This window comes from Struthio camelus, chromosome W, assembly GCF_040807025.1.
Source record: "Struthio camelus isolate bStrCam1 chromosome W, bStrCam1.hap1, whole genome shotgun sequence".
NCBI lineage: Eukaryota > Metazoa > Chordata > Aves > Struthioniformes > Struthionidae > Struthio > Struthio camelus.
In genome coordinates, this window is record NC_090981.1 from 58,353,520 (window position 1) to 58,379,394 (window position 25,875).

The 25,875-nt window shown below is 56.5% G+C and overlaps 2 protein-coding genes across 8 annotated transcripts; both read left to right on the forward strand.

The window, feature by feature from the left end:
* The first annotated feature begins 18 nt into the window (after positions 1–18).
* LOC104150894 (stomatin-like protein 2, mitochondrial) lies at positions 19–6,223 on the forward strand. Its single transcript, XM_068924335.1, has 10 exons — positions 19–137; positions 745–897; positions 1,261–1,360; positions 2,039–2,097; positions 2,517–2,618; positions 3,297–3,431; positions 4,208–4,352; positions 4,674–4,753; positions 4,984–5,112; positions 5,903–6,223. The coding sequence occupies exons 1-10, from the start codon at positions 93–95 to the stop codon at positions 6,032–6,034; spliced, it is 1,080 nt and encodes a 359-aa protein (XP_068780436.1). The 5' UTR covers positions 19–92; the 3' UTR covers positions 6,035–6,223.
* Positions 6,224–6,356: 133 nt separating this feature from the next.
* On the forward strand, positions 6,357–25,851 carry LOC104150893 (GPI ethanolamine phosphate transferase 3). 7 transcript variants are annotated; one of them, XM_009685384.2, is made up of 11 exons: positions 6,357–6,830; positions 9,455–9,948; positions 11,343–11,486; positions 12,713–12,836; positions 13,357–13,516; positions 14,387–14,560; positions 16,726–18,298; positions 18,856–19,059; positions 19,369–19,571; positions 20,359–20,429; positions 21,072–25,851. In XM_009685384.2, the coding sequence occupies exons 1-11, from the start codon at positions 6,664–6,666 to the stop codon at positions 21,190–21,192; spliced, it is 3,435 nt and encodes a 1,144-aa protein (XP_009683679.2). In that variant the 5' UTR covers positions 6,357–6,663; the 3' UTR covers positions 21,193–25,851. The 7 variants fall into 7 exon arrangements, 6 of the variants coding, with proteins under 6 accessions (XP_009683679.2, XP_009683680.2, XP_068780423.1 ...); XM_009685385.2 differs by having other exon boundaries at positions 6,718–6,771; XM_068924322.1 differs by lacking the exon at positions 6,357–6,830 and adding an exon at positions 7,161–7,180.
* Positions 25,852–25,875: the final 24 nt, after the last annotated feature.

Below are 25,875 nucleotides of genomic sequence, written 5' to 3' on the forward strand. Positions count from 1 at the left end.
TCCTTTGAGCGCCGGGCCGCCCCCTCCCGTCGCTTCCGGAGGCGGCGGCGGGCGGAAGTGGCGGGGCCCGGCGGAGCGGCGGCGGCGGCGCGATGCTGGCGCGGGCGGGGCGCGAGGCCGGGCGGGGCCTGCTGCAGGTGGGGCCGGGGGAGCCCCGGGGGGACGGAGGGGGCCGGGGGAGCCGCGTTTGGGGGTAGCGAGGGGGCGGGGGGGGGGCTGAGGCCGGGGAGGGCCTGAGCGGTGAGGGGGAGGCCTGGTCTGGGGGGGGGGAGTGGGGACGGGGAGAGGGGGGCGACCAGGATATAGCTCTGAGCGGGGCAGGGGAGACCCTGTCCCGCTCCTTCCTCTCCCTTGCGGTGTCGGGTGGCTTTGCCCCTCCCGCCCTAAGCGGGGGTGTGAAGGGCAGAGGTAGAGGCGGTGGGCTTCGTACCTCTGCTGGCCTCTGGGGAAGGTCGTGATGCCCGCACCTCCTCTGGAGTCCCTGCGGTCCGGGGCTCGTCCCTGTGGGCACAACCCACGTCCCCTCCCGGTGCGTGCTTGGCGGGGGCTCGACGCCGGTTCCTGCCCCGGTGCATCGGGGCTGGCAACAGCAAGCCCAGACAGGAGAGCACAGGCTGGAAGAGGGTTGTAGCCTGCGAGCAGCAAGGCTGCCCAGTGCAGCACACGGGCAGGAAGGGTTGCGCGAGCGAGTGGAGTCAGGCTCGTAGCTGCAGTTCTTCATCCTATTCCTCTTCCTTTCTCCAGCGCTCCCAACAGCTGAAGCATTTAGCGCGGCTGGCCCCGGCGCCGCAGCGCTGGAACTCAGGCCTGCCCGTGAACATCGGAGTGCTCTTTGTGCCGCAGCAGGAGGCTTGGGTGGTGGAGAGGATGGGCAAGTTCCACCGAATACTCGAGCCTGTAAGGAGCCGCTTTTCTCCCCTTCTGGATTCAGCAGGTTCCTATAGCTGTAGTGAGACATGTACTTTGCACGGGGACTTAGGGGATGGTTGGAGCACCTGCGTTTCTTCTTCTAGATTGCAATTCTTTTGATTGTCTGTGGTCTAATTTTCTTTGGTGGGCTATTGAAAGCAGTGAGAAACCTAAATCCTCCCTGTGCGCGAAGCATGCTTGTTCTGCCTGAAGTATCTGTAGCACGTAGTGCACTTGGGCTTTTTTTGCACAGCCTTTTCTAGTATGGCTGAGCTGTCTGGGTAGAAAAATATGGCCTGGTTTCTGGGCTCAGTGATCTAATCTGAGCCTTAACTGCTCTTCTTCTCCCAGGGTTTGAACTTTCTCATCCCTCTGCTGGATCGGATTCGTTATGTGCAGAGTCTCAAGGAAATAGTCATTAACGTCCCAGAGCAGTCTGCCGTTACCCTGGGTAAGGAAAAGCTTCTTTGTCCTGCTCCTTTCCTTTTGCTGCATCTGGGAGGAGCAAGGGAGAGTGCAGGGAAGAATGGAAATGTCCCAGCCTCATACAGTCAGCCCTGTCCTTGGGGATCTGGTTTGACCGTACTAGTGGCATTGTGCCTGGAGGAACCCTAGGAGGTCCCTCTTGCCCTCTTCTCTGGGCTGCTGCTGCCCATTCTCAGCATGGGTTGAGTGGAGGTGGGCAGAAATTCGTTTTTCAGATCTCGGATGTTTTCCAGCATTGAACTAGGAAAAATCTGTCCTCAGTTTTTGTACAAGACCTGTAAAAATTTCAAATCTGTTTAATTGAGGTCTGTCTTTCAATTCCAGTATTAAGGGTTTTTTTTGTTTGCTTCTTTAGTATCTTAAGGTAACTACAGTATAAAATGTTTTGATCTGGAAACTTGAGACTTCTTGTGCGTAAAAACGTCAAAATGAGACATTTTACATGTAGTGTCAGTGCCTTTTTACGAAGCCTTTCACATCAGGAGATCCATTTGAGCTGCTCCCTCTGTCTATGCTGTGTTGCCGACACCGTGAAGGAAGGGGACGGCCCTGCCCAGCTCTGCTAATTCTGTCAGGGGAGGGAGCTTTTGCTGTTGCTTTACTTTGCTGCTCCATTGAGGGATATGCCATTCTTTCCTGGCAGATAATGTCACCTTGCAGATTGATGGTGTGCTCTATCTGCGGGTCATGGACCCTTACAAGGTACCGTCCCCGTTCTGCTAAGACCCATCCTAAACCTAGAGGCATGAAGCAACTTTCAGCCTCTGGGAGCCTGTGACTGCTCCAGGCCTGGTCTGTGTGTGGTGCGTCGCCCAGCCAGCTGCCTTGGCAGACCCTTGGGGGCAGCACGCCCAGCTCTCCTGGCTCACTTTTCTAAAACGTGCGCTTCAGCCTCTGTCCGACACGCTGTGCCCTGCGAGGCTGGGGGGCTGAGCACCCCGTTCCCTGGGGCCTCTCTGTGAGAGGGAAGAGGGGAAGGCAGATCTTGGCTCCAGGTTCTGCTTTTCCTTGGCAGGGGTGTTTGTGGTAGGCTTCTGGCCTTAGTGCTGTTTGCTGGTTCTGCCTCTTTGAGGGTCTCTTTCAGCACCCCCACAAATTTTTTTGTTTTTCCTGCTGTCCAGGCCAGTTACGGGGTGGAGGATCCTGAGTACGCAGTGACCCAGCTGGCCCAGACTACCATGAGATCTGAACTGGGCAAACTCTCCCTCGACAGAGTCTTCCGGGTGAGCTGGGGGAGGGGTCACGGAGCTGCCCGCTTGTAGCAGCATCTCTCAAATCCTTGCAGGGCCTGTGCGGACAGTCTGATGCACTTAACAGCAAAACTCCCTTCACTTAACAGCAAAACTCCCTTTGCTTGGAGTGCTTCTGGCATCCTCTTCAGTTGGCCTGTCAGCATTGGACCCTTTGGGGATGGGTCTTGCTTCGATTGTTCTGTTTGATGGGAGCTGTTTTTGCTCTGTCCTGGGTTAGTCAGAAAAGACAATGGGTGCTGTGTGCCCAGACCCGGCTGATTTGGCTTTGTCCTTCTTGAGTCAGTGGCTCTTTGCTCCAGGCCCAGTGATGAGCTGGCTGGACCCGGCTCAGGGTATCTAAAACCCTTGTGCTGCGTATGTGGATAGAAGCAGGCGCTGTTTGTGCTCCTGGGAGGTGTTTATATCCAGATGTACACCAGATGTTTGCTTCTCACCAGTTCCAGCTTTGGGCACTGCCTGCCCCAGGAGAAGGCGACTCCTACTCGTGTGAAATGTGGGAAGAGCTTGGCCCTGCTTTGCCCCTGTGGAACTCGGGTTTTCTGGATGACCTTGGCCCATGAAGGGAGGTGTCTGACTGTTTCCCTTCTGACCCCTATCTCATGCTGCGCTCCTCTCTCTCCTCTCTGCCGTTTCTTTTGTGCCTCACAGGAGCGTGAGTCCCTCAATGCCAGCATTGTGGATGCCATCAACCAGGCCTCAGACTACTGGGGCATCCGGTGTTTGCGTTATGAGATCAAGGATATCCACGTGCCCCCGCGCGTGAAGGAATCCATGCAGATGCAGGTTTGGTGGTCTGGGGCAGACTGGAATGAGAGCAAAGCCTCCCCTCCCGTGCAGCATAGCTGTTCTCCTTCCAGAGCTGGTTGCCTAGGGCTCTCCTGCAGTGAGGGAAGTTGTGAGCGCTTTGACTTCGGCTGCGAACATATGGCTATTGAACAGATAATACCCATCCTTATTTCTGCAGTGGTGGCCCCTGCCTCGTACACACGAGCCCTGCCAGCAACCCTTAAAATCCCTAGGGCTCTGAAGGCAGCCAATCCCAGAGCTTGGAGGGTCTCCTCTTGAGAAAACCTGGGAGCTAGATCCCAGGGCTAGTATTGGCCTTGAGCTGCTTGCCCCGCTGGAACGGGAGGAGGGGGAAGCATGCTATCTGGTTAAATGTGACCTAGGCTGCATAGGGTTGCGCGGGCCAACGGGTCAATGCTTGCTCTTGGAAGCAACTTCTTATTGCTGTGGGTGTTGCCCACACCCTGGCGGTGCCCAGCGCTGTTACAGGGAGCACCCTGCACTAGGTCGCTGTGGCAGAAGGAAGAGGACACCCAGTATCGTGGTAGCATGGCATATTGTGGTCTGGGCTCACCACTGCAGTGAGCTGAGCCTGGGAAGGAGAACTATCCCTCCCTGGGGCTCACTCAGTGTTTCATGGCCATGTTCTCGTCCCCTGCTCAGCCATGCTTGCCAAAGCAGGGGCATGGGAGCGTGCCCTTGCTGTGCTTGCCCCATGGACGGGATGTCCCCAGACTGGCCGTGGCAGGTGGACATCCAACCTGTGTTTGCAGGTGGAGGCAGAGCGACGGAAGCGGGCAACAGTGCTGGAGTCAGAGGGGACCCGGGAATCTGCTATCAACGTGGCTGAGGGGCAGAAGCAGGCCCAGATCCTGGCGTCAGAAGCTGAAAAGGCCGAACAGATCAACAAAGCTGCTGGTAGTGCCTTGGCCTAGAACGTGCCATGAGCGCCAGGCCCTAGGGGGATCTGTAGTCCTCTGTACTGAGGGGGAACGCTCTCTGGGAGCAAGCTGCACCGCTTTCCGTGTGCTCCGCTGGGCTGCCCAGCAAGCCAGGTTCTCCCCTGGCCGCTTTGGCTGATTCCTCCCCGCTGGGGCCCTCGGGCTGTGCTCTGGCTGGTGTTGCTGCCCTGCAGACTGGGGCAGCAGGAGGTGCGTTGCAGGGAGGATCGTTGTGAGGGGAGACTTCATGTGTGTGAAGTGGCAGCTCTGACGTGCGCTCTGCCGTGCTTCATTCCAGGAGAAGCCAACGCCATGCTGGTCAAGGCCAGGGCCAAGGCTGAGGCTATTCAGCTCCTGGCAGCTGCTCTGGCACAGCAGGTGAGTGGTGGCTCCTTGGGGCAGCCAAAGCGTTGGTGCTAGCACTGGGGGAGGTAGACCCGAGGCTAGGGCAGCGCCTGGCTTTCCCTGGGACACTCCCTGTCACCTCCATTGGCAGCAAGGAGCTTTGCAGTCTTGTAAGCTGCTGCTGGAGCAGGGCATTTTGGAGGTGTGGGTGTGGATGTGCTCTTGGTGGCTCATCATCTTGCTGATGAGCCCTCTCTCCCCAGCATGGCAACGCAGCCGCCTCTCTTTCTGTGGCTGAGCAGTACGTGAGCGCCTTCTCCAAGCTTGCCAAAGACTCCAACACAGTCCTGCTGCCAGCCAACACCGGTGACGTCACCAACATGGTTGCGCAGGTCAGTGTGGTCAGAGGGACCTTCTCTCCTTTCCCAGAGTTAGCCAGAGCACGAGGGAAGTGAAGGTGACAGTGTGACAGCCCCTAGTTATTGTGGTGGAGGCGGTGGTGCCAGTAAAGGAGAGATGTGGAGAAGAGGAGGAATTTGGCCCAGTGGGTGGGTTTGAAATTAATTGATTTCCCAGCTGTGGGCTGGAATACCTGCTTCACAGCACTCTGGGGCAGCAGGAGGGTCTCTGCTGTGGCAATCCCTGGCTGGGCCTGAGGGCCTGCGTGGGGGCTGGCCTGAGCCTGCTTGTGGCAATAGCAGACAGGACCCTTCCCTCCACCCCACCTGAAATAGAGGCTGGCTGAAATAGGCCAGCTGCAGTGGGCTGAAATACAAGGCTGACTTTCTCCCTGTCTCTTTGGGGTGTAAATTTACTTCTTTCTTGTCCGTCCCTATGCCTTGAGCAGGACTGAACGTGGAACAAGGGTTCAGGTCATCTCCTGAAGGCACCTTTGTGCACTGGCAGGAGGTGCTCTTAGCAGGGCTTTCTTATGTTGCGGCGTAGCGTGGCAGCATCGAGGCCTTGAACGTAGGCTGTTTAGAGGCTGTTGTATCCCTGCCTGCCCTGTGGGGCCTGCACTGTCACAGTCCTACTGCATGTCCTTTCTTGTCCTGCCACGGCCCTGCAGCAAGGACATTTCCTGCTGTCCCCCAGGACCCTCTCCAGAGACAGGCTGACTTCCCTCTGCCAGTAGTGCCCAGTTTCTCCTCTCCTCCCTGATGGCTCTTTCACTCCCCGCAGGCCCTGGGCATCTACAGCACGCTGACCAAGCCACAAGCTGTGAAGACCCAGGACGAGATACCTCCAGTCCACAAGGGCCCCCAGCCCCCCAGCGCGGAGGTGCTTAAGGTGGAACAGGTGAACTCCAGCTAGCAGGGCTGGAAGGATACTGGACATACTGCTGTGGCAGCACCCCAAGGGAGGGGGATCCAAGTCCAGGGCCTTCCAGGCTACAGGGGATCCTGTTCTGCTGCTGCCCTCCCCAGTCAGACGCTTTTCTTCCTCTTTTGGTTCTTATTTTGTATTTGGATTTAATCATGTAATAAAGGAAATGGCACTGGTGCTGCAGCGCATCCTCCTGGCACTTGGGAGCGGGACCCGCTGTGTACTGGGGCAACGAGGCACGGTTTGAGACCGTGTCCATCCTAATCCTGCCGGTTGCTCCAGTGGCTGCATACGAAGGCATGATGGTCGGCAAGAGGAGCCCTGGGATCCGTCTCCGGGGATATGGGCTCCCCGTCGTGGCCGATTGAGTTCCTGCACATCCTGAACCTGGCAGCCTTCGTCTGCTCGTTCTCGCGGTGCCTTTAGCTCTTGCTGTTATCACTCAGAGAACCCGGCCAGCCTCAGGGAAGCAAGAGGGGGCCGGTTCCGGTGTTAATCCTGAGCGATTAGTTTTGTCTCGGAGGTGTTCACCCACCTCCAGAGGGGAGCAGGCCGGGAATTTGGTTGGATTTAGCCTGGCTGAATGCCAGCGGCGAAGGAACAGCGAGGCCCTCGCAATGCCGAGGGACGAGTCCCCGAGGGCCACGAGAGCTGCTGCCCTGGAAGAAGAGCTCTGGGCCGAGACCAACTGGCCGGAGAGCGGACTTAGCCTGGAAAGTGGCTTTGTAAGAGCTGTGGGGGGCTCGGGAGCTGCCAGGCGGGTTAGGAACGGAGCTGAGCGAAGGTGCGTGGGACAGCGCAGGGCCCCGCTGCCGGGGTCGGTGCGCGGTCAGGGCCTGAGAGGAGACGCTCCCCCGAGCCTGGTTGAAGGGAGGGTGGAGGAAAGGAGAAGCCAGGGCGGGAAGGGCCACGCTCGCTGCTCGCCGCTCGGTGAAACAGCGATTTGGGCTCGGGCGTGCTGCGGCTCGGCGCCGTCGGGGGGGGGGCGAGCCCGAAAGGGGGTGGGGGGGGAGCCCCGCGCCCGGCCGCCAGGGGGCGCTGCCGCCGCCGCCCGCCCGCCGCCGCCGCCGCTCTTGGCCCGCGGCCGCGCGCGGCGCTTCCGGCGGAGGCGGCGGCTCACGCCGGCGGCCGCAGGTGGGAGGGGAGCGCGGGGCGGCGGGGCGCGGGCCGTGCCGGGGGGCGGGAGGGGCGGCGGGGTGGTGGGGGTGTGCGGGCCTCCGAGGGGTGTCGGGGGTGGTGGGGGTGTGCGGGCCTCCGAGGGGTGTCGGGGGGCGGAAGGGGTGTCGGGGGTGGTGGGGGTGTGCGGGCCTCCGAGGGGTGTCCGGGGGTCGGGAGGGGCGTCGGGGTGGTGAGGGTGTGCGGGCCTCCGAGGGGTGTCGGGGGGGCGGGAGGGGTGTCGGGGTGGTGGGGGTGTGCGGGCCTCCGAGGGGTGTCGGGGGGGCGGGAGGGGCGTCGGGGTGGTGGGGGTGTGCGGGCCTCCGAGGGGTGGTGGGGGTGGTGGGGGTGTACGGGCCTCCGAGGGGTGTCGGGGGGCGGAAGGGGTGTCGGGGGTGGTGGGGGTGTGCGGGCCTCCGAGGGGTGTCGGGGGGCGGGAGGGGTGTCGGGGGTGGTGGGGGTGTGCGGGCCTCCGAGGGGTGGTGGGGGTGTGCGGGCCTCCGAGGGGTATCAGGGGGGTGGGAGGGGTGTCGGGGTGGTGGGGGTGTGCGGGCCTCCGAGGGGTGTCGGGGGTGGTGGGGGTGTACGGGCCTCCGAGGGGTGTCGGGGGGCGGGAGGGGTGTCGGGGTGGTGGGGGTGTGCGGGCCTCCGAGGGGTGTCGGGGGGGCGGGAGGGGTGTCGGGGGTGGTGGGGGTGTGTGGGCCTCCGAGGGGTATCAGGGGGGTGGGAGGGGTGTCGGGGTGGTGGGGGTGTGCGGGCCTCCGAGGGGTGTCGGGGGTGGTGGGGGTGTACGGGCCTCCGAGGGGTGTCGGGGGGCGGGAGGGGTGTCGGGGTGGTGGGGGTGTGCGGGCCTCCGAGGGGTGTCGGGGGGGCGGGAGGGGTGTCGGGGGTGGTGGGGGTGTGTGGGCCTCCGAGGGGTATCAGGGGGGTGGGAGGGGTGTCGGGGTGGTGGGGGTGTGCGGGCCTCCGAGGGGTGTCGGGGGTGGTGGGGGTGTACGGGCCTCCGAGGGGTGGTGGGGGGCGGAAGGGGTGTCGGGGGTGGTGGGGGTGTGCGGGCCTCCGAGGGGTGTCGGGGGTGGTGGGGGTGTGCGGGCCTCCGAGGGGTGTCGGGGGTCGGAAGGGGTGTCGGGGTGGTGGGGGTGTGCGGGCCTCCGAGGGGTGTCGGGGGGGTGGGAGGGGTGTCAGGGGTGGTGGGGGTGTGCGGGCCTCCGAGGGGTGGTGGGGGTGTGCGGGCCTCCGAGGGGTGTCCGGGGGTCGGGAGGGGCGTCGGGGTGGTGAGGGTGTGCGGGCCTCCGAGGGGTGTCGGGGGGGTGGGAGGGGCGTCGGGGTGGTGAGGGTGTGCGGGCCTCCGAGGGGTGTCAGGGGGCGGGAGGGGTGTCGGGGTGGTGGGGGTGTGCGGGCCTCCGAGGGGTGGTGGGGGGCGGAAGGGGTGTCGGGGTGGTGGGGGTGTGCGGGCCTCCGAGGGGTGTCAGGGGGGCGGAAGGGGCGTCGGGGTGCTGGTGCTTTCTAGGGCTCCGAGGGGTGTCAGGGTGCTGGTGATGTCTGGGGCTCCAAGAGGTGTTGGGGGGTGGGAGGGGTGTCGGGGTGCTGGCAGTGTCCGGGGCTCCGAGGGGTCTCAGGTGGGTGAGAGGAGTATCGGAGTGCTGGGACGTTGCTGTGCTGGACAAGGGGTTGGGGGGGGTGTGCAAGGGGCCTGGCGGGTGGGAGAGTTGTCAGGCTGCCCAGCGGTGGCTGGGGGGTACAAGGGTGGCTGAGGTGCAGTGTGGCGGCTGGGGTGTAGGAAGGGGAATAAGGAGACCCGCTGGTTAGTCAGGGAGATTGGGGTTGTAAGGGTTGTTAGGGTTGTTGGGGAGTACGAGAGATGACAGGGCACAGCGTGGTGACTGAGGGGCAGGAAGGGTGTCAGGGTGCTGGGTGGTGGCTCTGGGGTAGGAGGGAGGTTGGGGATGAGGGTAGCTGGGGATTGGAAGGGTGTTGGGGTGCTAGGTGGTGGTTGGGGGTACAAGGGGTGGTGGTTGGAGACTACGCAAGGTGTCAGGCAGTAACCCAGCGAGTATGAGGGAGGCTGGTGTCAGGGCAGAGGATGATGGCTGGGGGGGCTCTGAGGAGTATCAGGGCACAGCAGGATGTGAGGGGTGTTGGGGTGCAGGACAGTGCAGGGATGGGGGTCGACCAGGTTCTGGCAGGGGCAGGTTGGGGGTACCTGGCCCAGATTGACCATCGGGGGCTGAATGTTCCTGTCCTTCCCTGCAGGATGCAGCGGTGGCCAGTCCTGCTCTTCCTGGCCTGGGTCTGCTTTCTTTTCTTTGCTGGTATCGGGCTCTTCATGAGTGGCTTCCTGCTCACCCGGATTGAGCTTGCCAACAGCAGTTCCTGCTCAGACCCCCTCACACCACCACCTTGGGACAGGCAGAGCCTCCCGCCGGGCTCCTGCTGGATGCCCCAGCGCTTTTCTAAGGCTGTGCTAGTCATCATTGATGCCCTCCGGTTTGAGTTTGCCTGGTTCAACCCGGCCAATGTGAGCCCACTGCCATATGAGAACAAGCTGAGTTTCCTGCACCACCTAGCAACCTCCCAGCCCCGTCATGCCCGCCTCTACCGCTTCCGAGCCGATCCCCCCACTGCCACCATGCAGCGCATCAAGGGCCTCACCACCGGCTCATTGCCGACTTTCATCGACGTGGGTAGCAACTTTGCCACCTATGCAATCCAGGAGGACAACCTGCTGGCACAGCTGGTGCAGAACGGTATGTGTGCTGGGGGTGGAGTCCGGCTGGGAGAGGCCATGCATAAAGCCCAGGTCAGCATTTGTGTGGGACCTTTAATCCTCTCTTCCCCTGGGAAGGGGACCGGGTGCAACACCTCAACCCTTTCACTCAAGGGTCCTTGGCTGAAGACCACAGGGGTCTCAGTCAGCGTGGTCACGCAGGCAGGGTTTCTCTGCCTTGTGCTGGGGGTGAGAGGCAGCTGTAACCTTGGGTAGAATTTCTTCAAAGACAATGAGAGAACAGGTAATAACAGCCGTACTAATGGTGACTGTTGCAAGGTCACCGCCAGGAGCCGCTCTGGGAAGCCAAGGGCATTGCCAATCAGTCGTGTTTGCATTCAGGTGAGATGCACAAGGCGGGAGGAGCCGGTGCCAGGTACGCTGTGGAGGTGTCACGCAGGCAGCAGGCCTGCCCAGCCAGCCGCCTGCGAGTGTTAGGCAACTACCTTATCTCACTCTCTATGTAATTTGGTGCTGCATGCATATATTTAGAGAGCGCAGCTTTAAAGAGCATCTTGTTAGGGTGGGACGATGGAGTAGAGAAAAAGGGACAGGGTGCAGTCCTGTGAGACCCAGAGAGATTCCCTTCCAGGGCTCCAGCTGGCACAAATACCAGTAGTGCCTGTGCCTAGGATGGGGTGACACTACTGAGTTGTCAGCTCCCCATGTACGAGGGTAAGATGGGCAAATGCAGTAAATCATCAGTAGTGAAAAATGCTAGAAGGAAACCCCGTGCTGTAGCAGCAGCTGCAGAGGAGACAGTTCCTGCTCCCAAACTGAAATCTCTCTGAAATCCCGGAGGGGGTAGCTGGCAATAGATAGGAGAAGCAGAGTGAAGACAATTGGAAACATCCGTGCTTTTGCCTTCTCTGCATTTGCAAAACCACTGCTGTCGTGTTTAAAGTCTGAGCCTAGGACTGAAGGCTTCTGCCCAGCCCCTGTCTGTCTGTAGCCATCTTTTGTCTTGTATTCTACAGTGTGACTGTGAGGCCTTTGGTTTGAGACAGGAGGGTTCTTTCCTGCGCTTCCCTTCGTAAGTGCTGCAGTGATACAAATAAGTAACTTTTTAGCCTGTTCAATCCATGGATCTTTCAGCTGAGGGGACATGTCAGAGCTTAATGATAGGTGATGAGGTTGAGCTGCTGGATTTGGTGCTGGGACCACTTGTAGGCTTAGGAACAGGGCTAACCGTTCCCCACGTTCAGATTTGTTGACAACCAGCTGGAGTTTTTAATTGTCAGTCACTTCAAGTGTGGGTGGGAGAAGAGCTCCAGACCCTGTCCTGGATCTGCCCAGACTCTTTGCACTAGTGTGGATATGAGCATGACTCCAGCAGGCTCCTTGCTCTGATTAATTCCTTTCTTGCTTCCCCAGGAAGGAGAGTGGTCTTCATGGGAGACGACACTTGGGAAGGACTCTTCCCCAATAAGTTTTTCCGCTCGTATTTCTTCCCTTCTTTTAATGTGAAGGATCTTCATACTGTGGATGATGGGATCCTGCAGCATCTCTATCCAACTGGTAAGCAGCTCTTCCCCAGGGGCCAGCTGCACCTTTATGTTATGCTGGGGTCCTAGTGCAAATTTGGGGTAGAACTGAAGAGTTTTTTCTTTTCTGGGGTGGCAGCGGGCAGTCATACCTGCTTGTGGCTGTAGCCCATGGACTACAGTGCCCTAGTTGGATTTCCACAGATAAGCCAGCTTTCAGGGATGACAAGCCATTTCTCTAAATGCCTCTCCTCCATTTGGGAGAGGACACAGCTTGTTAGGACTCGTCCACAGTTTAGGCTTCTATAGCTGTCCTAGAAATACACTGCTAGGATGGAGCAGGAAGGACTTCTCTTTCTTCAAACTTAACCTTGAAGGGGCCATTTGATCTGTGGCTGCCTGGGCAGGCCCACAGTGCTATAGGAAATACTCACCTGGAGCAGCTACTGGAGTGGGAGGCTGACGCACAGCACTGCTCTCAGCAGGATATTTGTGGCTCCCAGTCTTGGGGAGAGGGTGAAATGTGACACTGGTGTATGAATTTTAGGTAATTTCAGACTTCTCTTTGAGGCCCTAGGACTAAGGGGAACGCACCTTGTTTAGTCTGTGTATAAATCTAAGTAAACAAAGATTGCAATGGTCTTTCATGAGGAAGGTGGAAAAGTTGCCCCAGTGGTGAGTTCCACCTTGTGGGAGAAATGCAATTAGTCATTTAACTGCAAATAAGTTGGTTCTCATGTGTGGAGATCCTGGAGCAAACAGGAAGGGCCAGAAGTAACTTAATAGATGAGGACAGTCTTGGTGCACCAGGCCCTTGTCCTGGGTGGGACACGAAGGGGCACATTGATGAGTCTGACCTAAAACGTCTCTGGGAAAGGGCTGGAGTTCTGAGTTCTCCTTTTCCTGACCCTCTCCTTGGTTTAGCTCGGTTTGTCATTCTGAGTTAAGTGTATTTCAAGGTAACTTGGGTAACATTGGGCCATTCCTCTCCTGAGGGGCGGTGAATGAAAAACATGGATATTGGCTTGCTTGCTGGGTGTCCAGCTGCCCTCAGCGTTGCACCAGGGCACCTACAGACCGATAGGGTGCCTTCATTGCATGCCTGTACTGGCCTGCTTGACCACTGGGATTGAAGAGGGCATGAGGGGAAGAAACGAGTATTTCCAAAGGCACTCAGAAAGCTCTGGCAGGAGGAGCCAGCAGTAGGGCACTTGTCCAAATCCCAGGCTAGCATCTGATAAGGCTCCTCTTATTCTGCAGTGGATGATGGTGAATGGGACTTGCTGATTGCTCACTTCCTTGGTGTGGACCACTGTGGGCACAAACATGGACCTGACCATCCTGAAATGGCTAAGAAGCTCACTCAGATGAATGAGATGCTCAGGTGATCGGAGTGGCTGTGGGGGTTTAGCAGCTTGCCTCTTTCTTCGCCCAGACTGGTGGGGTTTTCCTCAAGTGTTTACAGACACAGAGGGCAACAGAGAACACGTATTGTGCCGGTTACCACAGAGAACGGCTTTGACCAGCGGCAGCTGGCACCCCAGCTGTGCCACAGGGCAGTGTCAGTGCATGTGTGTTCATGTTGGAGTGACAAATCCAAAGTAAGATCAGCCTGAAACTTGTTCCTGGCGACATCCCTTCTGAATTGTCTGATGCATATGTTGCCCTGGGACCTGGGTGTTCATTCTTGCTAGCTACATCTACAAGGGCTTTTGTCAGTTTGAGTGGGAAAAAAGGTTGATTCCTTGATCAGTTGGTACAGCTCTGAAGCAGCACTTAGTTTTGTTCAGCTCTTTGTGTAGGCCTCACCTCCATGGTGCACGCAGTTTGGCGGAGATACGTCCTCTCTCAGCTGTGCAACCAGGGCAGAGGGTTGGGGTTGACCTTCTTTATCCTGGTGACAGGTCCTTGGTAGATCATCTGGGAAATGACACCCTGCTTCTGGTGGCTGGGGACCATGGCATGACGGAGACTGGAGACCATGGTGGGAACAGCGAGAAAGAAGTGAATGCAGCACTGTTTGTGTACAGCAAAACACCCCTATTTGGCACCGGCCCTCCCGAGGTGAGAGGATGTTGATGCTTAGGGAATTTTAGGCTACTGCCTGAGGTGACCTCCAGGGAGAAAACTGCATCCTGGGGTTACAGAGAGTAGCAGTTCGATGAGGATTGTTCAGATTGAGAGGGCCAGGGAGTCTGTCACCCTTCCTGAGAGAACAGGGGAAAGTCTGACACAGGATGCAGATAGTGTAAGTTTAAAAGATAGGAATGTGATTAACGTCAGTTTCTGTTGAACAAAATCCATCTTATTGATTAGTAAAAAAATCTGATCGCAAAAACAGACTGCAGATGGGGTGAATGCAGGTTCTGTTGGGCTGTTTCACTTCTGTAGTAAATCTTTAGCACTTGGCTTGCTGCAGGGCTGAATGAGTGACAGGGCAGACAGCTCCCCTCAGGCCTCCAGGAGAGGGTTGGGATGGGGACGGGGCTTTACCTTCAACCTTAGAGGGCAGTGAGTGACCTGTATGTGGGGCCAGTGTTTGGAACCCATGTTCAGGCCTTTCAGCTGTGCTAAAGCAAGGCCAGGTGAGCTACCAGACAGCCTGGGTCAAATGCAGTTCCCAGAAGGCATCCTCCTCTTGCAGAGCACTCAGGGAGGAGTGAGCTGTGCCTGTGGTTTCCCCTGTATTTTTGCCCCTTCCTGGCCTCCCTGGTGTCTCCTTAGAACAGGGCTGCCTTCCCCACTGCTGGGCCTTTTCATGGGGCAGTGCCAGCTGCAGGGCATCCTTCCAGATCCAGGCTAGCGGAGGGCATGACAGAGCATGGGTTTGGTGTCCCATGTGTGTGCCCAGCTGGCTGTGCCCTCTCTGGCCTGAGTGGAAAACCATGTTTTTGAGCTTTTTCCACTTTCCCGATTCCTCTGCTGTCTCTCCAGGAGCCTGAGGCCATTCCCCAGGTGAACCTGGTGCCCACTGTGGCCTTGCTGCTGGGTATGCCCATTCCCTACAGTAACATCGGGGAGGTGATGGCTGAGCTGTTCCCTGGGGATGGCGACGCTGTGTCTGCAGCCTTGCAGCAGCTTTCAGTCTATCACGTCAATGCCAAGCAGGTATGGCCGGGGTCGTCTTAGCTTCTTTTCCTGTTGTGTGGGTGGGCAACAGAAGGGCGAGACTGGCTGACAGTCATGGGGTAGTGCTAAGGGCTGAGCCATGGGGTCCTGACCGTTTTGGGAACTCGCAGCCCGCTATGCCTCATATGGGAGCTCTCAGACAAGCTCTTTGACACTGATTTATGGCAATGCTAAGCAGTACCTACTGCAGGCCTCCTTATTGAACTGGAGGGCAAGAGGAGTTGCTTTTGAAGGGCCCACCTCTTCTGTTTGGTGGGGGGTGGGACAGTGTTATCTTCATGGGGAAGTTAATTCAAAGAGTTACCTCCTTGTGGAGTTTGCTCCAGGAGAAGGCAGCGCCGCTTTCCCAAAAGAGATATGGGAGATCCAGTTTAGTACTTGGTGATGAGCACTATGGTTTAGAAAATCACTGATCTGAAAGTTGGTATGTACTTCTGGATAAGGTTTGGTCCCAGGTGATCAGTGGTGGATTTAGTCATGTGGGAAAGATGGTTCCTCAAAGGTGAGGAAAACTAGGGGCAGGTTTCATTAATGGAGATTCGAAAGTACAAATGGATGTTTTGATGCTTCTTCAATTCTGGAGGAGAAACAGTTTTAGCTAAAAAGTTATTTTAATTCAGTGATAAAAGGAAAGCAGCAATGAAGGATTAAATAAAACAAACGCTGCATAATAAGAGAGTAAAGTGGGATGGTAGAGAAGGATCGGTTTACACCTAGTGCTGCAAAATACAGAACCCCCACAGCTGAATGATGGCTGGCTGGCTGGGCCAAGATTGTGAGTGACTGAGAATATACCAGGCATAAAAGAAGCCCAGGCAATGGAACAAGGCCATGCACCAGGGCGTGTCTGCATGTTTTTATGGAGGGCTGTCTGGTGCAGCTCCTGGCCTGTCACAGGATCACATTTGCTGCGCATGTATTGTGTTACACAGCCTGTTTCTCATGTAAGACCCTACTTGCCTTTGAGAGACCCCTGGATTGCTAGAAGCACACTCCTGGCCCAAGAATAACTCCTCTGGCCCCCAGTCAGCTTCCTGGTGTACCTGTGGGGCTTTTCAGGGAAGAAGCCAAACCAGCGTAGGCCCCGTTTTGGGTCTAGTGGCCTGGCTACAACCCCTCACATGTAGTTTGGATGCCGTTGGTGCAAGTCAGGGAAGAGCTGGAGACCATGTGATTGCTAGTGGGGAGGCAGAAGCGTTCAGCATCTCTGCTGTGTATTTATAGAGAAGAAGGGTGCTTTGTCATTGAAGGATGATAGTGTACTTTCCTGTCCATTAGTCACAACAAATATTGATCATCTGTTAGCAGTTAATATTATCCAGTCCTGCCTATTTAAATGTTTGCACTCAGTTGTCAGAGGAGGTTTCTGGCTTGATCACAATTTTGAACAAGGCATACCAGGGAGCTCATGCAAGCCTGGGAGAAAGCTAGTGGGTGTGTTTGCTGTTGTGGGCAGGGGCAGGCTGATTCTGCCTGTGCTCGGAGGCAACTGGAAGCCACGGGAATGTATCAGTGCAGGTCTGGGCTTGGGCGGATCTGCATCGCTGAGCAGCTGGATGTTTGCACAGGTGCTTCGCCCTGGTAATGCCCTTTACAGCTTTGGGATCATAGCTGGCTCTGTTCCTGCTGGCTTGAAGTGGAGGCAGAATGAGCTTTCCTGAGCTTATGGGACAGTGGGTTAGTGTTCTCATATTCAAAAAGGGAACAGTTTGGCCTGATTAGCTAAAAGCTGTTCAATTTGCTGTCTGCGCTCAGAAAAATATTGGAAAAGCTGACACTGGGCTCAGGTTAATAGCTAGTAGTGACTTGAACTTCTTCGGGAAGTTTGCCTCTTGTTATCCAAGGCTAATGTATACCAATGTGCGCCAGAAGTACACCTAGCAAGTTAAGAACTGGGTAGCTGAGAGGTGTAGGTGTATTTGTCAGGATGGATATGTCACTTTAGAGGTGTGTGACTTTAGCCAAATGACTATTTCCTGCTGGTCACACCTTGTGTTTGGGTGAGCAGTCCCAGGCGATACTGCCAAGGTCTATCCCAGCAGGGGTTGGCAGATCAGGGCTGTTTCCATTCTGAAGATGGCAGTGAAATTCCTTTCCCAGCGGTCCTAGTGTTGTTGTCTGACCCTGTGTCCCTTCTCCTATAGGTGGACCGCTTCCTGCGTTCCTACTCGCTGGTGGCTCAGGACCTGCCAGCAGAGCAGCTCCAGCACCTGCAGGAGCTCTTCTCCGGCGCTGTGGAGGAGCACGCTCAGCTCTTGGCCCAGTTGCAGGAGGCAATGCTGGTGTCTCCGGAGCTGGAATCCAGGCTGGGAAATCTGATCGGTCGCTTCCAGCTCTACCTGCGGGAGGCACGGGCTGTGTGCACCCAGTCCTGGGCCCGCTTCCACCCCCTGCGTATGGTGGCGGGCTGCACCCTCATCGCCGCTTCCTGCTTGCTCTGTTACGTGACCTCGGAGCTGGCGACAGCGTCGGACTCTTTCTATCGCAGCTGCCTCCTGTACCCACTGCTTTGGGGCCTGGTGGTGGCTGTTCTGCTTGGGCTGGCCTGTACTTTCACCCAGGAGGGGCTGGATCTCCTCCTGGTGTCATCATGGGCAGCTGCAGTTTCTCAGGTGGCCTTCTTCTGGCGCTGGTGGGGCCGGCAGCCCAAGCGAGCCCGTTTGGCGGGCAGCCAGCCACCCTTGGCCAGCGTTGGCCTGAGGCAGCAGGTACAAGCATGGCTGGGGCTGGCCTTCCCCATGGGCATTCTCCTCTTCCGCTGTGGAGCCATGTTCTCCGATAGCTTTGTGGTGGCTGAGGCCCGAGTGGCCCCGTTCCTGTTGGCCTCCCTGGTGGTGTTGCTGATAGGGAAACTCCATTGGGATGGTCACTTGACCGTGCCAGAAGGCCCCAAGCAGCAGCTTCTTGGCTTTTCCTCTTACCGTAAAGAGAGCTGGTACCTGCTGTACCTCGTGGCCGTGCTTCTGGTCTGCGTGCGCCTCTCCGTTTTTTTCCACCAGTGCCGTGAGGAAATCCCCCAGTGCCAGCCCTCTCTTTTCCTCGCCCCCCTTGCCAGCCTGAGGAACACACGGGCCAAGAACCTCTTCTACCTCCTGTGCGTGGCCTCGCTGGTCGGGCTGGTCTGTGTGGTGCGGTGGTGGCTGCGGCACTACGGCAACCTGAACAGCTCAGACCCCGTCGTGCTCTTTGTGCGCTGGGGTTTCCCACTGGTTGCCATCTGCATTGCCTGTTATTGGGCCGTTGCCTCCAGCGCTGAGGACTCACTCGGCAAGCTGCAGGAGCTGGTGCAGGTGGCACTTGTTGCCTTTCCGTGGGCTGTCTACGGGCTGGTGTCCGTGGGGCTGCTGCTCTTGCTGTGCAATCCCATGACGGTGTTTGCAAAGGACACACGGGAGTCAGCAGGACCCATCGTCACCCCCTACCTGGGGGTTCCCAGCTCTGAAGTTGACTTCCTCCACGTCATCCCTCAGATCTACAGGAGGATGCAGGAGTCCCTGAAGAGCCGCCTGGAGCGGGGCAGCTGCAAGGCCACAGTTGCAGCCTACGGGCTGGGCAGCGTGTACTCAGCAGCCTTGGTCATAGCACTTACCCTGCTGGGCTTCCTCTTGCTGCTTCTGCACAGTGAGCGGCTGAGTCTTGCCTTCCTGCTCCTCTTTCTGGAGGCCTTCATGCTGCTGCACATCCACAGCCGTGCCAGAAGCCTTGCTGGAGATGCTGGTGAGTCAACGCTCAGCAAAGCATCCTCTGGATGTGTGTTAGGCTGTGGCCTGGGCTTTGTCTTCAGTGGCCTCTTCTTATTCCCATTGGGAGAGGCAGGGCCCAGTTTCTGCTCCCAGGGAATGGGCGTGCACTGGTTTTCGCTCCTGTGTTTTACAAGAGCTGCTTAAATCCCCTGATAGAAGATGCACATGCAGCAGGGATGCAGCATGGGAGGAGGAAGAGGAGGTCCTTGTGTCAGGGAAGGGGGTTCTTCACCCATCGCTGCTCCCCAGGGTGCGAGCAGCCACCAAACCCCATCGCTGCTGGCAGAGCCCCGGGAGCAGGGCAGAGCATGGAAGGGATGCCTGGCCACTCACCGTTCCCTGTGCTGGGAGCCTGACTAGTTTCTGTCTCAGAAGAGAGAGGGAAGGAAACCTGGAAGGAAACACAATATGCTTTTTTGGACTGTCGATCTCTCTCGATCCTCAATGCTGATATCTCTTTCTCTCTCTCTCTCTCTCTCTCTCTCTCTCTCTCTGCCTCTCTGCCTCTCTGTCTCTGTCTCTCTCTCTCAGAGCCTTTTTCAGTGCCCTGGCATGCAGTCATCTCCTGGCTCCTTGCTGCTTCCCAGTTCTTCTATTCCACAGGCCACCAGCCCATCTTCCCAGCCATCCATTGGAACGCAGCCTTTGTGGGCTTCCACCTTGACCACAGCACAAACCTCCTGCCCGCTGTCCTGGTGGGCGCCAACACGTTTGCCTCCCATATCCTCTTTGCAGGTAAATCAATTTCTTCCTGGGCTGCGAAGCCTCAGCAGGCACAGCTCCCTGCTCTGTCTGGTCTGGAGGCCTGCAGGCTTAGCAGAAGGTGATGGAGGCTCTAGCACCAGCTGAACAGCAGCATCTTCACTGTCCCCTCCAGGGGCCACAGAGCTGCCCATGGTCTGCAGCCTCCGTGAAGTTGTGCCTGACGAGCAAACTGGAGCTGGCACATATGCTTCCTGCACGCCCAGGGCGCGATGGCAGAGCCCACGCTGCTCCTCACCTCTAGGCTCCCAGTAACTTCCTGTGCCTTTGTCCTCGAGGTAGTCGGCTGCCCTCTGCTCCTGCTTTGGCCCTTTGTGTGTGAGACGCCCAGCTCACAGAAGAGGAAGCCCAAGAATGAGCCCCGGGAGGAGCTGCATAAAGAAGAGGAGCACATGATGGAGATGAGGCTGCGGGAGTCCCCGGAGAGGTTCTCTGCTGCTCTGCTGCAGCTGGGCCTGAAGTACCTCTTCGTCCTCGGGATGCAGGTATTGTCAGATGCAGATGGCTGTAGGGAAGGCTGTCCAAGAGGAGAATGGTGTGTTATCAGAGCCCCAAGGCACCTTGACATGAGGAAGGGGTCAGCCAGGGCAGAGACGGGCCCAGGGTTGATATGTCTGGTTGCAGGGGAAGGTCAGCTGCACAGGCCCTCTTCTCAGCACTGCCATTTGCTCTTTGCTTTGGGAAAGGCTCCAACAGGGAAGCAGCAATACAGATTAGGCTGCTTTTCATATCCACCTTTGCAGAGTGGGAGCATCTGTTCAGAAGCTGCAGGGTTATAATCCTGCTTCCCCTCTTTCTGACCATGCATATCCATTTGCACTGGCTCTGGTTCTCATTTGATCCAACGTTGTGGTGATGTAGGGAGCTGAACAGCAGAAAACTTATCCCATGAAAGAAATGAAAAGCTTTCTGGGGTTTAGCCCATCAAATCATCTCTCTGTGTGCAAGGGAAGGGGCAAGCCCTTACAACAGGAGAACAGCAACACCCCTCTCAGTGAGCTGTTAAGTCAGCTTATCCACAGTGTGAGTCCTCCCCTGTGCTGTCCTGGACTGGCCCTTTTCTTGGAGGGCCTGTATGTGTCACAGGCTGTTTGTCTTTCCTGGTTTGAGGCCACAATGGAAGAGTATCCTCTCTGGGATGCATATTTCTGATGTGTACTGTACTAGCCCCTCAGGTGTGCATGGTTTAGCACCAGTTTCCAATGTGCATCCATTGCCCAGGAGGTCTCTCCAGAGTCGCTTGTAACTTGTTTTTCCTGGTCTCCCCCACAGCTTCTGGCCTGTGTTTGTGCAGCTATGATCCTCAGGAGGCATCTCATGGTCTGGAAGGTCTTTGCCCCAAAGTAAGTCCCAGGAGTTGCTCTAATGCTGGATTAGGGCTCTTGTGCCCAAGCTCTCAACTGGTGTGTGTAGACAATAAGGCCAGAGGGGTGTGATCATTCTTGTAAGACTTCCTACCTAGCAGAGGCTATAGGACTGTCCTGAATTAATTCCAGCTTTGAGTCTAGAAGCTGATCTTGAACTAAAGCAAAGAAATTTTTTCTTGTCTTGATTTCTGAGGACATGCAGAGCCTACCATGTACCTGGTAGGCTGTCTGAGTGGGAATAGCCATAGGACCGTGGGATCCCCAGACTGGCCAGAATGGTCCTGCCAGGCAGGGGCAATGAGTGGGAGAATATTCAGGGCAGGGAGCCAAATATAGAGCTACCAGACCAGAAATGAGAAGCTAGTAGGCATGGGCTAGTAGGAGCATGGGAAGTCCTTGGGCTCTTAAAGTTTCCAAATCCCTCCTAGCTGTCTTCCTGAAGCCTGCTGGGCTTCCAGGTTGCAGGTAGCATCCACTGCTGGGGGGTGAATGTAATCAGGTTTTAGGATCTGGGATCCTCTTGCTGTCAGGAAAGTCATTCCACTGGGAGTGAGGGTAACAGCTTGTCTTTGCAGGCATGCTGGCTGTGATACCTCACTGTGTCTGTTGTGCCCACAGGTTCCTCTTTGAAGCACTGGGCTTCATGGTCAGCAGCATCTGCCTCCTGCTGGGGATCTCCCTGGTGATGCGTGTGGACTGTGCGGTCAGTACCTGGTTCAGCCAGCTTCAGCTCAGGTAGCGTTGGAGATGTGGGGAGCCTGTCCTGCTCATCGGCCGAGGCTGTGGTTGTTGTCTCCCTGCCTCCCGGGGCCTGGAGGGATCCTAGAGCCACCAGCAACGAGTGCCTGTCGACAGCAGTCAGGGATTATCCCCAGCTCCCAGCCTCAAGCACTGCACAAAAGGACTGTTGCCAGCTGTTCCCTGCTCTTTGCGATGCTCTGCGGGGAGCATGTTTCTCAGCAGTTGGAGTTAGAGCTCTTGTTGGGCATTTGTTAGCAGCAGAGGAGTCTGCTGCAGGAGGCCAAGAAGCAAGAGTCCTGAAGTGCTCCTCTGGAGAAGCGCCAGCAAGGGGTCTTGCTGCTACTTTCCTGACAAGTCTGCCCACTGTGCAGCTGGTAGGCTTCAGCAGCTGGCGTGCTGCCCGGGATGTGTTACCTTGCTAAGACAGTGACCTGCTGGAAGGGGCGCCTGCTGAGGAGGGGAGGGAAGGGAGGAGAGGGAAGGCTCCAACTCAGCCCTGTCACTGGGTCCTGCAGCCATCGCCTCTTCTCTCTTCCTTGCGCGCTTAGTTTTCATGCTTGAATCAAAGTGCACATGATCATATATGTACAGTAGTCCGTTGGGTCTCAGTGGCAGCTGCTCTGCTCCAGCTGTAGAGTCAGTTGGTTGCTCTGCGGTAAGCCGTGCTCACTACCATTTTGGTCTTTCTCAACCCTGCTGAAGGGCCCTGTTGGGCCGAGGGGGCCAGGTTGGGTTGTCTCATACAGTGTGAAACAGGCTCAGCTTGTTGGAAGGGTGACAGCAGAGAACTGTGTCTGTGACTGAGAACCCCTGCACGAGTGGGCTCTGCCTGTTGGCTATCCACACAGACTGGCTATAGCAGTCAGGGTTCCCGATCTCTGCCTGAGCTTGTTGCGGTGGGATGCTGGCTGTTGATTGGGAACAGCTGAATTGCAGCAGGATGTGGTGATGGAGCATTTGACCCATTTCCATATTGGCTAATGTCAGGAGGAAAGGGGAGCCTAGAATAGCTGTCCTAACTCTGCAGGAGTAGCTTTGGTGTGGGCACTGGTGCCTGGGGAGAGCTGCTTGAAAGCCCTTAGGAAGGGATAACTTTTCTGCAAGGTGATCTAACCCATTGGTATCTACATGTGCGCCTGAGGTTATGTCACCTTGAAAGGATCCCCGGCACTGCAGATTATAGCATTTGTGATCCAATATATGGTGCTTCTCTCCCTCTTGACCGTGGTGTTCTGCATGGGACTCTGTGCTGCAAGTGAGCTATCATAATTCTGCTCTTGACTGCTTGCAGTCAGGAGGGGTTGTATTCCTTTCTTTATGTGCAGAGGTAAAGGATGGTGACCACGGTGCCTGGCCACATTCCAGTCAAATTGCCCCTGCAGTTTCGATGGGAGTTGGGGTTCCTTACTCCCTGCCCTGAACCACTGTGTGGCGTTATTTGGTGCTATGATACTTTCATCTCTTTCCCTGGTGGAGGGCACATTACCTGCACTGTGTGGTGGGGCCACTCTCTGCCCTGACAGACCTGAGGACCGCATGCTTGGGATTGCTGCTTTGAGTTTTGTTCCCAGTCCCTGTTTGAGTTTTGACTCGTGGACCGTGACTGCCTCCGAGCTCCTCGTTGCTTGCATAACTCCAGGCTCTTCCTCGCCTCTGCCCTGAAGAGTCTTGGGGAAGGCTGTGGAAAGTGTCTCTTGAAGGCAGGTTTATTTCTATATTTAGCCTCTATGGGAGGGTAACACTAGCCCAGGTGTTAGGGTGCAATTCCAGGGAGGCTTAAACTGATCAAATCTCGGGCTTCCATTGCTTGGCCACCTTCTGGCCTGCTGGCTGTGCTCTCCCACCACTGCCTTGCGTCTCCCCTGCCCTATGGGCCTCTCTCGCTTAATTTAACTGACAAAACCAGGGATTAGTTTGTAGCTGGCTTGACTCCCTCAGCTGGCTCACTGCCCAGTTCCGTGAACACCAGTGCTGGTGCAAGGAAGCAGGGAGGAGCATGTATTTGGGAGCTGTGGCAGCCCACACTGAGATTGGCTTAAGCAATCCTGCCTTTAAAATGGGTTATATGCTCTATCTTGGGTCTCCCTAGTGGCCAGATGGTTCTCAGGTACTGAGTGGGGCCATGCTGATGAGTGAGGGGTGCACTCGCATGTAGAGAAGGAAAGGGTTGGAGGCAGCAGCTATCCAGTGATTTTTGATTTGACATGAAAAGGTAAGTCCAGATAACACATGTTGCTAACCCCCAAGGCTGCGGCCCAAATAGGTCTTATAGTAAGCTCACAACGTGGTCAGGAGCTTGCTGCCTGAATGTATTTGTGCTGGCAGAAATCCTTATGATCGCTAATACTGTGATGCTGGCCCGTGACATTCCTGCTGCTGCCACCTAGGCCCTTGGGCTGTGTTCTCTCCCATCTCTGGGACTAGTTCCTCTTTCAGGGGCTGCTGTCATGCTGCTGAACCTTTCTGCGCCCTTTCTGTGTGGTCAGAGCACTCAGCAAGCACACAGGCATCCTCTTCCCGGGTCTCCGTTCTCCCCCTGGAGACGTCGCCCCTCCACGTTCCTGGCTGGGCCGTGGGCTCACAGCCCAGGGAGGCTGGGGCAGAGCAGAGAACAAAGCTCCAGCTCCATAAAACGTGCACCCATATGTCACCAGAGACTTATTAGGCAGTGTTGAAGACTTATTAGGCAGTGTTGAGTCCCCACTGCAGAATACAAATTCTGCCTCTCAAAGTCAAAATTAGCACTATTTTTTAGCCATGTCATGTTCTAGTAGATCTGAGCCCAGGCTGAAAAGCTGCAGGCCTCTTTGGGGACTTCAGACACATCGTTCTGCCTATTGATGCCTACATCTCCTCTCCAGAAATACGGAAATCTTGTTCCCTCGATGCCATCATAGGGGTCTAGGGACACAGGTTCTTACTTCAGCTGGATTTGTTACTACTGCAGTCGTGCCAAGGAGATAGGACTGGCCACTTATTGTGCTAGCTACTCTGCCAAGGGAGCCTAGCTGCTACACCAAAGAATTTAGATCCAAGAAGGCAAACTGTCCAAGGGCTGGAGATGCTCTTGCTTTCTTTCATTGACATTTTTAGTCTTTACCAGGCAGCCCTGAACTGAGCTCAAGCTGAACGTTTGACTGCTGTTCTTCTGAGTGTGCTGAGGATGACAAAGTTAATGTTTGTGCAAGGCTTGATGACCTTGGAAGCATGACATGCTGCTGATATGAAAACAGAAGTGGCTGTGCTTGTTGATTTTAAAACCCCAAGGAGCGTACAGTGGAAGGTGCCCCTGGGGCCAAACCAGCTCCTAGCCACTTTAGTAAACCTGGGGTGCAGGGGAGAAGGCTCTGTCTTGCATTCCCCCATTCAGGTTGTCACCAGAACCTGCTGGTTCTCCCTTGGGACTGAAGCACCCTAGTGAGAGCTGCACAATCTAACGCAGTCCTGGCCTCCCTTCCCTGCCTGCTAGCAGCCACCTCCCCAGCGCAGGCACCCGCCAGGAGGAGGGTCACGCTGCTCCCTGAGCAAATGCAGGCTGGATGCCCTTGGAGGTGAGTGGGGAAGGCAGGATTAGAGGAGGCCAGGACTCGCGGGTACAATCCAGTCTCATGCTTATCTCTAGTGGTGGCACAGTTCAGAGCCAAACCAGCCCTGGAGGCAGATGCTCCAAGGGGTTGGTTTCTCGTCGGTGTGTCCTTTATGTAAATGTGACATGAGAGGTGGCACCCTCAGTGCGCTCGGCAGAGGGGTTTCCATCCTGAGGTTTCTGACTGTTGCTGCTCTTCTTGCTTCTGTGAGCATTGTGTGCGCGCTCCTCAGCAGTGGCTCCTGCCCAGCACCGAGGAGGGCCCTGTCTGTCTATGCAGGAGGAAACCTCCCCTGAGATCCTTCCCTGGTGCCAGGCCAGGAGTGGGACAGTATGTATCTTGGTCCTGGCATGGGGGAGCGGTGGAATCGTTTGTGTCTAGCTTGCGCTGCCTGGAAAATGTCAACAGAAACCCACTACCACTGTGAAAGGTTGGGCTTCTTTGGAGCCTGTCCCTGCCCTGATCCCCGGGCAGCTGCCTGGCGTGGGGCTGGCGTGGAGCTGCTGCCTGTGGGGCAACGCCAAGAGATGACACTGCTTCAGACAAGTCAAACTTGGTGTGCTTCAGTTCCCAGCAATTAGCATCTGTTTGCATGTCCTTCTCTTCATCCCATCTCTGTTTATTCTTCCCTGAATGTTTCAGACCGTTTTTTTACTCCAGGGAATAGTCATGTTTTTAGCGTACCTGTCTCCCCTTGCCCTTGGGGAGCAGCGTGGGCAGCGTTCAAGGAACAGGCGTGGGCTTGGGAAAGCTGCTCTCTCTTCCTGTGGCCGACTTGACTCACTGCCTGGATCGGAGTAAGATTGTTTTTTATTTTATCAACCTCTCTGTGCCTCAGTAACCCTGAGTTGGGAAAAAAGGGGGAAGGACCCAGTTCTTGAAAGCAACTTGAGAGCTCTGCCTGCAAAGCGCTATAAAGGTGCTAAGCTCTCCTGGGCATCACTGCGTATCTGGTTAACGCTTTCATTCCCCCGTCAGCAACTCAACCCAGAAGGTGGAAGTGGTTCTTGAGTCTCTGCTGGCAAGTAGAGCCTTTCTTTTCCTTAAATAAATAAGTAAATACTGGGCAAGTTGGCAGCACTCCTTCATCTGAC